The sequence below is a fragment of the Chiloscyllium plagiosum genome, unplaced genomic scaffold (genome assembly GCF_037043375.1).
Source record: "Chiloscyllium plagiosum isolate Xiang-an unplaced genomic scaffold, Cpla_swu_hap1 HiC_scaffold_2, whole genome shotgun sequence".
In the NCBI taxonomy this organism is placed as follows: Eukaryota; Metazoa; Chordata; class Chondrichthyes; order Orectolobiformes; family Hemiscylliidae; genus Chiloscyllium; species Chiloscyllium plagiosum.
In genome coordinates, this window is record NW_028270140.1 from 32656812 (window position 1) to 32673127 (window position 16316).

The following is a 16316-nucleotide window of genomic DNA, read 5'->3' on the forward strand; positions in this document are numbered from 1 at the left end:
ACTTTCTGAAACTAGTCACTGTTGTTTGAAGGAAAATGTGTCAGCTGATTTTCCAATTCCACAAATCAAGAACCAGGAGGAACAGTTTAAAATAAAAAAAGGTCTCCCTTTTAAGATGAAGATGAGGATGAATTTGTATACAGGTGTTTGGTAGTGAAATTTTCTACCCTCAGGAACAGTGGAAAGTGAGAAATTCAATATAGTCGAGGTTGAGCCAGACAGGTTTGTGATTGTCAGTGGAGTCAACAGTAATGGGCAGTGGAAGCAGGCAGCAGAGTGGATTGAAAGTCATTTCAGATCAGTCGTAAATCGATTGAATGGTAGAGGCATGGGACCTTTGACAGCCACCAAAGGTGACAGGCTGCATCACTGACACTATCGCACTCTCGCAGTACAGTGTGGGAACATTCGCCTGGAATTTGTGCTCAAGATTTAATCTAGGTGAAATTTCTATCTACTACTTTTATTGCTAATTCTTACATAATGGTTGGATTTTCAGCAGAATGCTATCTGAACTGTGCTGACCTCCTGATAGAACTATCTAATCTGCCCTGTTCCATTGCTGTTTTCCCTTCAATCATTTTTGTCTGACATTCCCTCTTGAAAGTTATTATTGAATCTGTTTCTGCCATCAGATCACAACAACTCACCGAATTATTTTTTTTCATTATGTTTCCTCTCATCCTTATGCAAATTCTCTTAAATTTTGTGTATACTGTAAGCTGCCTGTTTTTCCCATGTACAATCTACAGTCTGCAATGTAGTTGCAAGGCAATGTACCGTAGTCCTGATTCAGACTAGATCCCAAGTCAATTCAGTACAACTTATCATACAACTAAGCAGTTTTGCATGGTTTTACAGAGTTCTGCTAAAACTGAGTCTGCAGAATACAGAGGAACCTCGATAATCCAAATATCGGATTATCCGGCAAGATTGCAAGTTCCTGATGCTTAGCTAAACTATGTTCTCCGGCATTCGATTATTTGCCCATGTCCTTCGGTTAATCGAGGTTCCTCTGTATAGATGATCTGTCAGGATAGTTGAAGCCTAATATTAATGGGTATTGGTGCATCTGCAGCTCAAATTAAACATTCAGTGATTCATGACAACTCAGCAATATATAGCAAGATACCTCTTACAAGGTCACAAGCCTTTGAACAATAACATGAGAAAACAAGACCTCAGACACTTTCTACAATATTCACAATTGATCTTGATTGAACCATAGTCAATAATTTTTAAAAATCTGAAAAGCATAAAGTCATTTTCTAAAGAGTTGTTATTGGCAGATACAATCTAGAATAATTTTAGTCAGAACTTTGGAAGTTTCTTTCCCTGACATGAGCCAATCATTCTAAGTAATGCATTGATCTGGTTTTTATTGATGCAAAAATTGACATCATACTGGTTATATAGCCAATTGCCAAAGTATGGTCTAAAGGTTCACACAGCAAACTCTCTGAGTCAGCAAAGTGATAAATGACCAATAAATCTGTTCATCATAGCAATGACAATTGACAGATAAATATTGACCAGGGACTAAGAGGAAATCCTTTATACCATTTATTCGACAGCTTAGAAACTTACTGCATGGAATATACCACTCTTTCTACATTGCTGATGCTAACTCTTTGAAAGGAGAGCTATGCCCTGTCTCACATCCCTGGAAGTTCATCACAATGACTATTTAATCAACTTCCTTTTAAAATAATTCATAAAATCAGCATCCACCACCTTTTCAGCTTGAGCTTTCCAGATCTCAACAACTGAGTGAAAGAATTTTCCTCAACTCCCTATCTATGATTCCTAATTATTGAGCTACTCAGCACACACTACCATATTCTATCATCATTCTCATGACCTCAATTGAGTCTCCTCTTAACATTTTATGTTCTAAGCAGAAGAGTTTCTTTCTGACATCTCCTCATTATTGAAACCCTTCATAACTGGTAATGTACTAGCAAACCTCTGCACCCTTTGCTCAGGTCCAGTGCCTGTCCAGCTGGCGAACCATACAAACATGTTTTCTGGGTGAGTTGATGTCTATCGGAAATCTATCTGGAGAACTGTCTGTGACAATGGCTGGAATCTAAATGCAGCAAAAGTGTTGTGCAGTGTTAAATTGTGGGATGGCCCAGTCAGCACAGTTTGGAACTGACTATGGAGAAGTGACTGGGGACATCTGGTTCAATTATGTGCATTGTGATGGGTCAGAATCAGCCTTTGATCAATGCTATGCCAATCCATGGGTGAGTAAAAGCTGCACACACCATCAGTATGATGTAGTTACCTGCTCAGGTGAGAGGTGCTATCGGTTCAGGTGAATGCTTTTAATGTTGTTCCTGTATTTGTTGGATCTGAGGGTAATCTAATGGGATTCAAAATCTAGTTTGCTAGATCAATAGCTCAAATTTTAGATTATTATCCCAAACCTCTGGATTATCAGCTGACATAGCAGTTCAGGCAGCATCCGAGGAGCTTCAGCAAAATCGACGTTTCGGGCAAAAGCCCTTCATCAGAGCATTCCTGATGAAGGGCTTTTGCCTGAAATGTCGATTTTGCTGAAGCTCCTTGGATGCTGCCTGAACTGCTGTGCTCTTCCAGCACCATTGATCCAGAATCTGGTTTCCAGCATCTGCAGTCATTGTTTTTACCTATCAGCTGACATAGTTTGGTTACTTGTACTGATCTTAGATAGGGGGCAGCACAGATTGCTCACAATGATACCAGGACTGAAAGGATTAAATTATGAAGATAGGTTGCACCTAAACTAGATCTTTATCACACTGCATGTCAAAAATTAAAGGTAACATACTTGATTGTCTGTAACTACAGCAGTCCAGAATCACCCAAGACATGTGAACTCTCCAACTACCCCAATGGCTGTGTTATATATCAGAGTAGATGGAGAGTCTGCTTAACTTCCAGATTTACACTGTGATGTCCATTACCTCATACATCAGTTATTGAGCTAGGAGAGATAGATAAGCTAATATGCAGATTAGTGATGATATAATGGAATGAAAAGACTGAAATCTGAAAGATCCCTTTCTGTTCCCAAGTCTTTGTACGTTCTTTTTCTGCCAATCAGACTGGAAGGAACCGCGACCTCAGCTACAACTTCCAAATGATGACGAGTTAAAGTTGTCGTACCTCACTGGGGTTGCATGCTGGAAACCAAGCCCTGCTATTCTCAGAGTTATCACCTGATCTTCAGAGCCAGGTTGTTTGAAAACTCCGACTTGGTTTCTGTACTTGACAACAGTCACTATTTAGTAAACGTAATTGGATTATAGCTACAGATAAACAATTACATTAAATAAACTATAAATTGAAACTCTAAGCCACTTTTAAACACTTCCGTACACATGCATAGACAGACAAAAGGAAACCGAAAAAGAAAAACTCATGGACAGATGGAAAAACAGTTCCATAATTTTTTGACACAAGATCTGTTTGGTTATAGAATCCCTACAGCATTGAAAGAGGCCCACCAAGTTTGCTTCAGTCCTCTAAAGAGCATCCCACCCTATCCCCATGAGCGGACATTTACTGTGGCTAATCCACCTAACCTGCACATCCCTGCACTCTGTAGGGCATTTTAGCATGACCAATCCACCTAACCCATGCATCTTTGCGCTGTGGGAGATAACAGGAGAATTCAGCAGAAACTCATGCAGACATGGGGTAACAGTGCAAACTCCACACACATAGTCACCCAAGGCTGGAATTGAACCTGTGTCTCTACATCAGGGACACCAAATGCAAACTTAGGGAAAAGTTCACCAAGCATCTCAGCCAGGCCCACAGGAACCGACCTGACCTCCCAGTCACCACCCATTTTAATTCCCCTTCCCATTCCCTTTCCGACATGACCATCGTTGGCCTCCTCCATTGCTACAATGAGCCAAACTACAAATTGGAGGAACACCACCTCATCTTCTGTCTGGGCAGTCTACAGCCTGGAGGACTCAACACTGAGTTCTCCAATTTCAAATAACCTCCCTTCCCTTCCCCGACTTTCTTAACAGCATGTCCGCCTCCTTTCCATTCCTCTTATCGACCCTTCCTTCTAGTCACCAACTGGATTCATTCCTCCCATCGACCAACCAGGTCCTACCCTCTGCTTGCCTTCTCCTATCCTTACTTTACCACCCTGCCCACGTCACCCTCTTTATCTGCAGCCCTCCCCCACTTCACCCACCCCCTGTCCCGAAGAAGGGTTACACCTGAAACATCAACTTCTCCATCTCCTGATGCTGCCTGGCTTGCTGTGTTCTTCCAGCCTTCTGCTTGTCTACCTTGGATTCGAGCATCTGCACGTTTTTTTGTCTCTAGCTCTGGTACTATAAGGCAGTAGTGCTAACCACCTGAGCCACTGTACCATTCAACTGGGGTGGCTCTTGTTGATTTAAACACGTTTCCTCAACCTTCCTCTTCCCAAATGCTTCTACTGATTTGAAAGAAAGCTCATCTTGGAGCAGCTGAGAGCTGGAGCAGAGTGGCTGAGAACTGGAGTGGAGTGAGCTTGAGGCACAGAGTGGAGTGGCTGAGAGCTGGAGTGGAGCAGGCTGGAGGCATGGAGCGGAATAGCGGAGGACTGGGGTGGAGCAGGCTGAAGGCATGCAGTGGTGCAGGGGCAGTTGTTGGACTGGGAACCAATACGGGTGGTCAGTGGCTTATGAGGCTGGTCTGACCACATGTGGAAGTCCCTGTAATCTGTTTATCTGTCTGTAATGTTTATCCTTTTAACTGTATATCTTATTTCTAACTTTGACTATGAATCACTGTAAGGTGACATAACATTTTTTCTTCTTTATTCCTCTTTTTATATCTAAAATTTATACCTAGGTACTTTGTACCTAAGATGGCGTCATGAGAGCCAACACTGTAAACATTTCACTGTACTCCAGCTCTTCTACATTTGAGTTCACATGACAATAAAACCTATTTCTAAGGCATTAACATTTCTTTTCTGAAATGGACCACCCAGTTTTCCACTGTCCTCCAGTTGAGCCCTAACCAGTTATTTATAAAGTGCTCGCAAGGCCTTTTTCACTTTTATATTTTATTACTTTATTTATAAGTTTAAAAGTAACCTGCATTTTCTGGAGTGTCCTGTGTGACGAGGAGTGAACAGTCAACTTTCTTTGTACCTTGGAGCAACAGACTCGATGAGATAAATAGGATGACTATGAGGTGTTGAGTCAAAAGGTATGGTGCTGGAAAAGCATAGCCAGTCAGGCAGCATCCAAGGAGCAGGACAGTCAACGTTTCGATGCTTGAAACATCGACTCTCCTGCTCCTTGGATGCTGTCTGACCGGCTGTGCTTTTGCAGCACACTTTTTGACTCTGATCTCCAGCATCTGCAGTCCTCACTTTCTCCTGACTATGAGGCATTGTAAGAAATGAAGAGTGGCTTATCTTCTGATTTTAGTCTGTGCATTATAAACAAAACATAAGAAATAGGAAAACCGGTAGTGTTTTGAGTCTGTTTCAAGCTTCAATACAATCATGGTTGACTTAAATCCACTTTGACTGCCATAACTGTTGACTCTCTTGTCAATGAAAATTTTGTCTAATTTAGACTTGAATAAGTTCAATGGCCCATCCTCAATTGTTCTCTAGGAATTCCTTAGACTAACAAAATTCTGAGAGAAGAAATTCCTCCTCGTCACTGTCTTAAATGAAAATAAAGCTTGTGCAAATGTGCAACTATAACAATGCCAGCGATTGGTGACCAAAGTATAATTTTGACACACTCTGTGCACTGTGTGAAATTGTAAACTACAAGAAGAATAGTCAACAACTTGTTAAGCAGTGCAAAAAGGAAACCTTCCCATGTGATTTTAAATAGCTCACCTTGCCTTATTGAGTAAAATAGCACCAGCCCATCTCAATAGAGATTATCAGACAAAATGTGATACTAAGCCAGGTAAAAACAAATGTAGGTCAGGAGACCCAAAGCTGAGTCACAGTGGCAGGTTTTAAGAAATTCTAAAGGAGAGGAGAAAGAGGCAAAGACACACAGGGATAGAATTCCTAAACTTCGGATGTAGACAATTGAAGACACCTCAATTTTGGGGTGATCAGTAGGGAATGGATAGGGGATCAAAATAGAGGTGACAGAGAACTTGGTTGTAGAGTTGGAGAATGTTACAGAGATAGAGAAAGGTGAATTCATGGTGGGATTTAAAACCAATGAGGATTAATGCACCAGTTTGTGATTCTTAATGAAAACATATTAACTGTAGTCGGCAGCACAGCAGTTGAAAGCAGTGGCTGTGTCCTGTTAAGAGAACAGTTAGCTTTGAACACTTGCATCATTTGCTACAGTTGTTTTTCAAAAAGTCTAATTGGCCTCCTTTTTGAAGTACTCACTGGTGTTAATCTTCTGCAGGGAAATGTGTTTCTCCAGTTGCCTCCTCAACTTCACTTCTGCTCCATATTTTCCTGTTGTGCCATTGTCTGCCAGGATGAAATGTGAATGCATGCTGTTCAGCACAGTCAACTTGCTCAAGGGGTTGGACATTGTTTGATATGGTCGAACCACCTGTTTGAAGACATATTAACCAACAAAAACAAATTGCATTTATTCAGTGACTTTAACATAGAAAAATATGCCATGTGCTACATATTAGCATTATCTAACACATTTAACACTGAGCACATGGGGTGATACTGGTTCAGGTGATCTAAAGCTTGGTCAAAGAGGTGATTTGAAGGGACTTCTTAAAAAAGAAGAAAAGAGTAGAGAGACAGAGGTTTAGAGAGAGAATTCCAGAGCTCAGAGAATAGACATCTAAGAGCACAGCCATCAATGGTGGCCTGATTAAAATTAGGGGATGCTTAAGGGGCCAACATTGAAGAGACTCATAGCTCACAGGGGTATTCTTTGGAGGAGATTACAGAGATACAAAGGCACAAGATCGTGGAAGGATTCAAAAACGTTGCTTCACTGAAAGATAATGCAGTGTCTATGTTGTGCTGTCAAAGATAGATGGCTCTCTTTTGTGTTGTGATTTCTTACTCCTGTTATATTTCCATTTAGATAATGGGCCAAGGCAAACAAAGACTGTTAGTTTTAAAACAAGTGGAAATAATTTGAAATAATTTGCATCAAAATGGAGACATATCCTGGACAATATGGTACAGTCCTTAGCAGGTAATAAGTTAGAATAAAGATCAGTGAAATAACTGCATCTGATTAATTTTCCACATTCCAGCAAAGATCCTGATGGATATTATTCCACAGTCATTCATAGATAGCTAATACAATTTCAAATGGGGCTTTCAGAACCTGGGCTCTGTTAAGGATTACTGTCCAGACAATCAGATAAGAGAATGTTTTCTTCATAGCTCAATAGAATTCAGGATGATGTTGTAGTGAGGTGAATGGTGATTTCATGCATGCCAAAATATTTGTAATCTTCCACTAATGGCAAAAAAAAAGCTAGTTGAAGAAGATAAAGAGGCACAAAAATATACCCATTGAACTTTTGGAAATGTAAGTATATATACCATTTAAAAATATGCTACATCTTAAAAGCTAATTTTAATATTGCATTCTGTGATCTTGGGATTAAGAGAAAACCTTGTTTCAATTTAGCTTTATTTGAGGCAAGAATTCTTGATTGGAAGTGTGCCAACAAGATGCCAAAGTTGCATTGATTCTTTATGGATTTAAAGCCAAAGGAATATCATTTTCTCTGCAGTGCTTCAATTAATTCAGAACTTTTAAATTTGTTTCGAAATGTACTGTAAAACTTGTCCAAAACAGTCATTATTCCAGACCAGGCTAAGATTCTCTTTACATAAAGTAGCACTTCATAATATGAGTTTTTAGTATTGGGACTGACTTCAGATGGTTTTTATAAACAATTTTTATAATACGAGAGGCATTTGCTTCTTGTAACATTTTCAGTTACAGTAGTGAGGAGGTAAGAGATAGGATACCCACATCCTTCCCAATCAGATCCTCTTGATTCTCCACTATTCCCCATGGAGCGATGCCTATAATGCAGATTCTTCCTCTGGACTTGGAAGCATGGTCCTTCAGTGCATCTCCTACATGGCGAATGACCCCTAAAAATGAGCCCAATAAATGTGATTGCAACACCATTTTAGCTGATTGGAACAACAGAATCTTCATTTTAATGATTATCTCTTGTACCAATTGCAACGATAACTTGTATTTATTTAGCACCTTTAACATTGCAAAACATCCTCAAGGGCTTTCACAAGGGCTGGTTTCATGCAAAGTTCAGACTAAACCACAGAATTAGGACAGGTGATAGAAAACTTGTTCAAAGTTGACCCTCGAGATCTAGGCATGCAACTATTGGAGTGTCAATGTCAACCATTTTAACACTCAACACCACTTTCCAAAAATTCATTCGTAATTAGTTCTGTGCAACTCATAGAGTCATAGAGCATGGAAACAAACCCTTTGGTCCTGCCGGTCCATACTGAACTGAATCCCAAACTAAACTAGTCCCACTGCCTGCTCCTGGCCCATATCCCTCCAAACCTTTCCTATTCATGTACTTATCTAAGTGTCTTTTATCATTTGTAACTGTGCCCACATCTGCCACTTCCTCAGGAAGTTCATTCCAAATGTGAACCACCCTCTGTGTAAAACATTTGCCCCTCATGCCTTTTTTAAATCTCTCTCTCTCATCTTAAAAATATGTCCCCTAGCTTTGAAATCCCCCATCTTAGGGGAAAAAAGGACGCCTCCCATTAATCCTATCTATACCCCTCATGATTTTCTAAACCTCTATAAGGTCACTTCTCAACACTCCAGTGGAAAAAGTTCCAGCCAATTCAACTTTTCTTTATAACTCAAACCTTCCACATCTGGCAACATCCTGTAAATCTCTATTGAACCCTCTCTAGCTTAGTAATATTCTTCCTTTTACAGGGTAACTAGAAGAGGCCTCAGCAATGTCATATACAGCCTCAACATGACTTCCCAACTCCTATACTTGTTGGAATTCATTTGCTAGCATCCCATTCTTTTTACAATGTCTGAATGTTTCTGCTTAATCTCTCCTGCCAGAGCCAATGCTTCAGATATCAGCTGTAGATATCAACTGTTCTAAAAGGCACGTTGATTTATCACTGTTAGTTCCTGAGTTACACTTGGGCGGAAATGACACTGATATTTACACCAGTTTCTATGCTGATCTTTCCACAGGAATTTATCAGCCTGGACATTAAAAAAAAACTGGCATAAAGTGAATTAAAAGTAGGATAAAAGAATTGAAACATCAGCCCTCTTCCTTTCTTGAAATTCCCCTTTATAGTGATGCTATGCAAATTAAATTGGGAATCAAAGCCTCATTTACACAGACTGAGTCCAATGTGTTTGAGACAAAAAAAGGACTAAGTTGGAAACTTTTATCTTTTGCATGAATGAAATCATGATGCCCACGTAAAAGCTAGAAAACATTCTGTGTCTCAATAAGAGTGAAATCTAAACTATTGGATATGCATAGCAGAAATAATGTCAATGGAATATGCTGAGCCTGGAATTTTATTGTGTAATTGTAGGAAATGGATGTACTTTGGTGTTACGCTTGGTGTGGATGGCAGAGGGATATTGATGTCAATGGAGCAGTCAGGTGTTCAGGAGACATACAGACTCCAAAAATGGAGCAGACATTGCAAGAAACTTGTGCCCAGCGATTCCTGTGTCCTGACCCCCATTCCTATGTTGTCAGAAATCCCTATTCTTATGTGTCAATTGTCAAACAGTACAGTCACTAATCCTTATTCCGGTCTGTCAGTTAACATTAAGTACACACACTGATCCCTATTTCTATGTATCAATTGTCAGACTGTACACACTGTTCCCTATTCCTGTGTGCTAGCTAACATGGAGTATACACATTGATCCCTAGTCCTGTATGTCAGAATGTACACAGACTGATCCCTATTCCTGTCTGTCAGTTAACATTAAGTACAGACAGTGATCCCTATTTCTGTTTGTCAGTTGACAGATTGGACATAGTTTGCACCCCTTGCACAACCATTACCTGTGTGCTTCATTAATCAGATTATATGCAAGCTCTCTCCTGAACTGAAGGGGAACCAGTGAAAATGTGACCATTGTGAGATGCAGCAGACAGGCTGATTACACAATGACCAAACAGTAGGCTGCAGATCCTACTGTGCTGTCCTCACTTTGTTGCCAAACCTGCTGAGGCAGTGATACCTGAAATCAATATCTGTGCAGGATCATCAGGGCCATAGGGCCATACTTAATGTTAACTGACAGACAGGAATAGGGATCAGTCTGTGTACATTCTGACATACAGGACTAGGGATCAATGTGTATACTCCATGTTAGCTAGCACACAGGAATAGGGAACAGTGTGTACAGTCTGACAATTGATACATAGAAATAGGGATCAGTGTGTGTACTTAATGTTAACTGACAGACCGGAATAAGGATTAGTGACTGTACTGTTTGACAATTAAGTTCCATTCATGTGCCCATTACTATTTCAATAATGTTGGTGATCAGTTCCTCCTTTCCTTTAGTTCTTCATCATTTTACTATTCTTCGGATACTTTTTGAGCCTTCTGTTGAGAAGATAGATATAAATTACTTGTCCCCTAATAATTCTCGGTGTATCTACACTATAAGGATGACTGAAGTTCACCATCGAGGTAAAAACAATGACTGCAGATGCTGGAAACCAGAATCTGGATCAGTGGTGCTGGAAGAGCACAGCAATTCAGGCAGCATCCAACGAGCAGCGTTGGATGCTGCCTGAACTGCTGTGCTCTTCCAGCACCACTGATCCAGATTGAAGTTCACCATCACCTTCTCCAGAGCAGTTAGAGAGTGGAAATTAAAGCTGGCCCAACCGGCAATGCCCACATCCCATCAACAGATTTAAAAAAAAGGAAAGAAACAGCTGAAAATGAATAGACAAAGATAAAACTGGGGCTAGATAGAGAGCAAAGACCCAAGTCAAAACCAACTGCAGATATAGAGAATTAAACAGACTGAGTGAACAAACACATTTACCTCCAAATAATTAATTCCACCAGGAAGAAGGAACTTGTCAATGTTGATTGCCAGTGTCTACTTTTAATACAGTTGTCTTAACACTTGAATTGTGGAAATTCTTAACAAAACTCATAGTTAAATACTAAAAGAAAAAGTAAAATTATTCTTTACCTGTGTTCACACCTCCAGTGAATATCCAAGCCCCTGTTGTCATTGCAGCTTTAATTAAACCTTTTCCAAATACTTGCTTGAGTTTGGGTTGGAGTTCAAAGTTTTGGAGGCCTCCATGAATGGAGATGAGTAGCTTAGGGAGGTCCAGCTGCCATTCCTTTGTCATTAGATGTAACAGGAGATCAGGCTTTGTGTCGAATGAAACACGCACATACTATAACAGAAATGGGAAGACGAGGAGAAACCAGTTACAAGATTGTAAAGAATCCATACAGTGTGGAAACAGGTCACTCAGCCCAACAAGTCCACACCAACCCTCCGAAGAGTAACCCACCCAAACACATTCCCCTACCCTATTACTCTACATTTTATCCCTGTTTAATGCCCCTAACCTACACATCCCTGAACACTATGGGCCAATTCACCTAACCAGCACATCTTTAAATTGTAGTAGGAAACCAGAGCACCCAGAGGAATTCCACGCAGACACGGGGAGAATGTACAAACTCCACACAAACAGTTGTCCAAGGCTGGAATCAAACTTGGGTCCCTTGCACAGTGAAGCAGCAGAGCTAACCACTGAGCCACCGTGCCACCACCATACTTTCCCACTGCTGGTTTCTGTTTATACTAAATGTTTATAGAAGTACAGAGAATACATTTTCTCAGTGTCTACTCCCTCAAACAACATAAGACAACAACATTTTATGTTTCATTGAGGACAATCATTGGACAATCGCCTCATCCCAGGAGCCAGTCTAATGAATCCTTACTGTAGATTTTTAACGGCAATTACTTCCTGCCTTTGGTGAAGAGGCTACAACTGGACACAATATTCCAGGAATGGTATCACCAATGCCCCAAGTAAGCACTTCAGCCAACGTCCTAGTGATTGCCACATTCTACTTGTGATTGTACTGGACCTACGCGGGCAGCATGGTGGCACAGTGGTTAGCACTGCTGCCTCACAGTGCCAGAGACCCAGGTTCAATTCCCACCTCAGGCGACTCTCTGTGTGGAGTTTGCACATTCTCACCGTGTCTGCGTGGGTTTCCTCCAGGTGCACTGCTTTCCTCCCACGGTCCAAAAGTGTACAGGTTAAGTGAATTGGCCATGCTAAATTGCTCGTAGTGTTAGGTGAAGGGGTAAATGTAGGGGAATAGGTCTGGTTGGGATGCTCTTTGGAGGGTTGGTGTGGACTTGTTGGGCTGAAGGGCCTGTTTCCACACTGCAAGTAATCTAATCTAATCTACAATATGAAGAAGTCATGGAGCCAGTAAATAATAGCTTCCCTAGTCCACGTGGGCACTTAATCTCAATTTGTTAAGGGTGTCCTGGCCCTTATCCATTTGAAAGAAAGACAGAGTTACATTTATGTAGCTCATTTCATAACCTCTAGGATGTCCCAAAGTGCTTCACAGGTATTCATCTACTATTGCAGCGATGTAACAGTGGCTGTATTGCACACAGCACAAGCCCATAAATAGCAGTGTCATATTGACCAAAAAATCCGATTTTCTGATGGTGATTGAGGGATAAGCATTCATCAGAACATTGGAAAAACTCTCCTGCTCTTAACTTAAATGGTGCAATGAAGATCTTGTATATTCACCTGAGAGGGCAGATGAGGATTTTTATTTAAGAATCTCATCTGAAAGACAGCACTGTCAAGAGTGCTGGAATATCTCAGTACTGCACCGGGAGTATCAGTTTATGTTTCATGGTGGAGCCTCAAGCATTGCTCTCAAGTTCACCCGTTCTGACTAAAACGTCAGAATGTGTTACCCACTGATCCATGGTGGACCTTACCATTGCAATTGTTTACCTTTGTTAACAATCAACACTTACATTTTGTACATCCAGGGTCTTAGCAATAACTTATTAGAGTCTTTAGAGATGGTTAAAGCTTTGCTTATTACCATAGCTTTATTGGAGTGCCCTCCTCCCTGGAATTCGATAGTTCCAAAGGCATCTGTGGGGCTGAGCTGGGTATGTTTGCTGATGGACCACTTCTCCGAGTGCAAATCATTCTTTGTGATTCTGCTTTCAATACTTTCATTCTGACTGATGGAAATAACAGGAGGCAATCCAACATGTTGACCCATCAGTCGACCACAACAACACCTGCCATAGCAGAAACAAACAGGTCTTATATTTCTTTTCATTGAAGCAAAAGCATAATTTGACAAGGTTCCATTTGAAAGGCTGTGCTGTATGGTTCTAAGAGCACCTATAACCCTTTGTAGAGGTCGTGAAAGGAAATATTTCCCTTTGCACTCCCATCACAGATCAAATGTCAGATTTTGTGCCCTCTGTGCTCAGGTCTTTATGTGCCGAAGAAGTCCTCCCTGTCAATGCACTTTCCAGCTACTGCAGAGTGCCTAGTGGTGTGGGCAGCCGATAGGCTTCCTGCACCCTCCCCAAGACAGTGACTTCTTCTGATCTGGAATGCATTGCTTCAAATGGTGATGGAAGCAATCTCAACAGCGAATGGACTTCAATAAACTGGAAGCGAACAAACATTTGAAAAGGAATATTTTACCAGGGCCAAGGAGAAAGGACAGAGGGGGTTAACTTAATTGGGGCTGGCATTGGCAGGATGAGCTGAATGGCCTCTTGTTGTACAGTATGATTTTGATTCTGTCCTTTTTCACAGTGGTCTCATTTCCCCAGTGTCAGAATTACCCCCTGGATGGGGAATGTTGTGGTGCAGGAGAGGAAACTCACATACTTCAATCTGCTGGTTAGGATTTCTGCTGGGAATCCACCACAGATTACTCACCTAGAGGAATGGGCTAGGGATTGGGTGGAGTATTGGTTCAAGACTGAGAAGGTTACTGCAGCTGTCCCATGTCTCACAATGGAAAGAATACAGCAGATCTCAGTCTGACCTTCACTGGATATCGACATACAGTCACTGGATTTTGCCTCAAGAGAATATTGAGACCAGTTTTACACCAACAACATCAACAACTTGCATATACATAGCACGTTTAATGTGGTAAAAATATCTTGAGATGCTTCATAAAAGAATTAAAAGAAGAAAATCAGCTCTGAATCATATATGGAAGGTATAAGGAGAGAGAAAAAGAAATAGGTTTGACGGGGCATCCTAAAGGTGGAGAGAGACAGAGAGGCAGAGAGATTTAGGAAGGAAATTTCAAAACTTCAGGTGAAGGTAGCTGAAAGCACAGCCAACAATGATGCTATGATGGAAATCAGGAAGGGGCAAGATGCCAGAATTGGAGGGTCACAGGGATCTCAATGAGTTGTAAGGGTGGAGGAGCTATGAAGATAGTGAGGAGGCCAGGAGAGGGTATGAACCCAGGTTTGAGAATTATAAAATTCACTCAATGCTTTTTCTGCACTCTCAATATTAATCAGCAATTGAAATGTGTGGCCTTACAATCTTGATAACACAAAGGATTGGTCCACTGAGTACGTAGGAGGATCTCCAATTAGAGATGCTTTAACAATTTAAAAAGTTCAAGTTATTGATAGTCACCATTCTTTTCTCAATAGCAAACTGCATTAAATATACTTTACCAACAAATCTATTACCTATGGTGGTCTTTGGTGCTCGGTATTATGTGGACACATTCTCTTTTGCAGAATGCTCTCTCTATCCATGATTTCTGAGCCTGAAAATCACAGAAAGAATAATATTTCAGAGTAATTGTCTACAGAAGTGCAACATAAAGTAAAAACTGATGAATCATTGAAATGTAAAAACAACAACTTTGAACAATAACGACAGTAGCAAATGGAAGAAATGCTGTCTGCAAAAAGAGTATTTTTTGGGTTCTCTCCAGAACAAATGACTTGTTTTAAGTTTCACATCCACTTGCACAGTCTGTTGTAAAGTTGTAACAAACGACAATCTAGGAAAAGAGTCGCTACTCAGTTGCGTGTTTTTTTTCTGTTGTGGATTAGAAAATATCTGCAACTTAAACTTACCTTTTAGATTTTAATTGTTGTTTACATCGTCTGTCGAGTTAGTTTTAAAAGCATTGTAGTGGAGACAGACATTGCACACAAAATTGGCCAAGATGAATTAATCAGTGCGTTTTCATTAATTGTAACTATTTGGTGGTATTTGAAGAGGCTTTAAAATTAAGCTGGTACTTTAAGATGGAAAAACACTAATAGACACCTTCAAAAACTTTGAATACGTCAAAAAAAAACTAAGGAATAGCGAAGAACTGAATAAGGAATCTACACCAATTTAATTCAGAAAAGCTTCTGAATTTTATTTTCAAAAACTGCTCTTAATTAACAAAAACCAAATTCCTCACAGCCATTCGGTTGACACCAAATTAAATTTCTACTTTTTTGTGATATACTGATTTTCAGCCTAATTAAACATATTATCACTCTTAAAGACTTCAAGGAATATTTTCTAAGACAAATTTTCAAATGCTACCTTTCAAAATGCTGGTTGATTGCACCAGCAACTTTAACCTCTGAAGGTAGGTGAATGAGTTTCAGCAAATTCTTGGGAGAAAGTTTTAAAACAGGAGTAATTTTAAATGCTATTTCAGCTCTAATTGGAAACTCTGCCAAAGAGGAATTGCTACCCCTTCACCTTTTAAGGAGCGAGAAGTGAATGCAATGTTTCAAAGAGTATATGAGTCTAGATTTTGGAATACAAAATAAAGTTTGGAGTGGGCTAATCTCTTCACTCAGAGTCACAAGCTTTTTGTATCCATATGTTATATTGGTTTGCATTCAAATGTGATCTATATGGACTTCAGTAAGGCGTTCAGTAAGGTTCCCCATGGGAGACTGATTAGCAAGGTTAGATCTCACGGAATACAGGGAGAAGTCGCCATTTGGATACAGAACTGGCTCAAAGGTAGAAGACAGACAGTGGTGGTGGAGGGTTGTTTTTCAGACTGGAGGCCTGTGACTAATGGAGTGCCACAAGGATCGGTGATGGGTCCTCTACTTTTTGTCATTTACATAAATAATTTGGAGAAAGTGAGGACTGCAGATGCTGGAGATCAGAGCTGAAAAATGTGTTGCTGGAAAAGCGCAGCAGGTCAGGCAGCATCCAAGGAGCAGGAGAATCGACGTTTCGGGCTTGATTCCTGAAGAAGGGCTTATGCCTGAAATGTTGAT

General features: G+C 40.5%; 1 protein-coding gene across 9 annotated transcripts in view; it reads right to left on the minus strand.

Moving 5' to 3' along the window:
* The window catches only part of trpm3 (transient receptor potential cation channel, subfamily M, member 3), a 576387-nt gene that overhangs the window by 108592 nt on the left and 451479 nt on the right, over positions 1-16316 (minus strand). For all 9 annotated transcript variants that reach the window (XM_043716548.2, XM_043716539.2, XM_087995868.1 and 6 more), the window contains exons 2-6: positions 14757-14836; positions 13115-13319; positions 11196-11409; positions 7962-8086; positions 6383-6554 (exon numbers count right to left, since the gene is read on the minus strand). In XM_043716548.2, coding sequence (XP_043572483.1) covers positions 6383-6554; positions 7962-8086; positions 11196-11409; positions 13115-13319; positions 14757-14836 — 796 coding nt within the window. The remainder of the gene's footprint in view (positions 1-6382; positions 6555-7961; positions 8087-11195; positions 11410-13114; positions 13320-14756; positions 14837-16316) is intronic.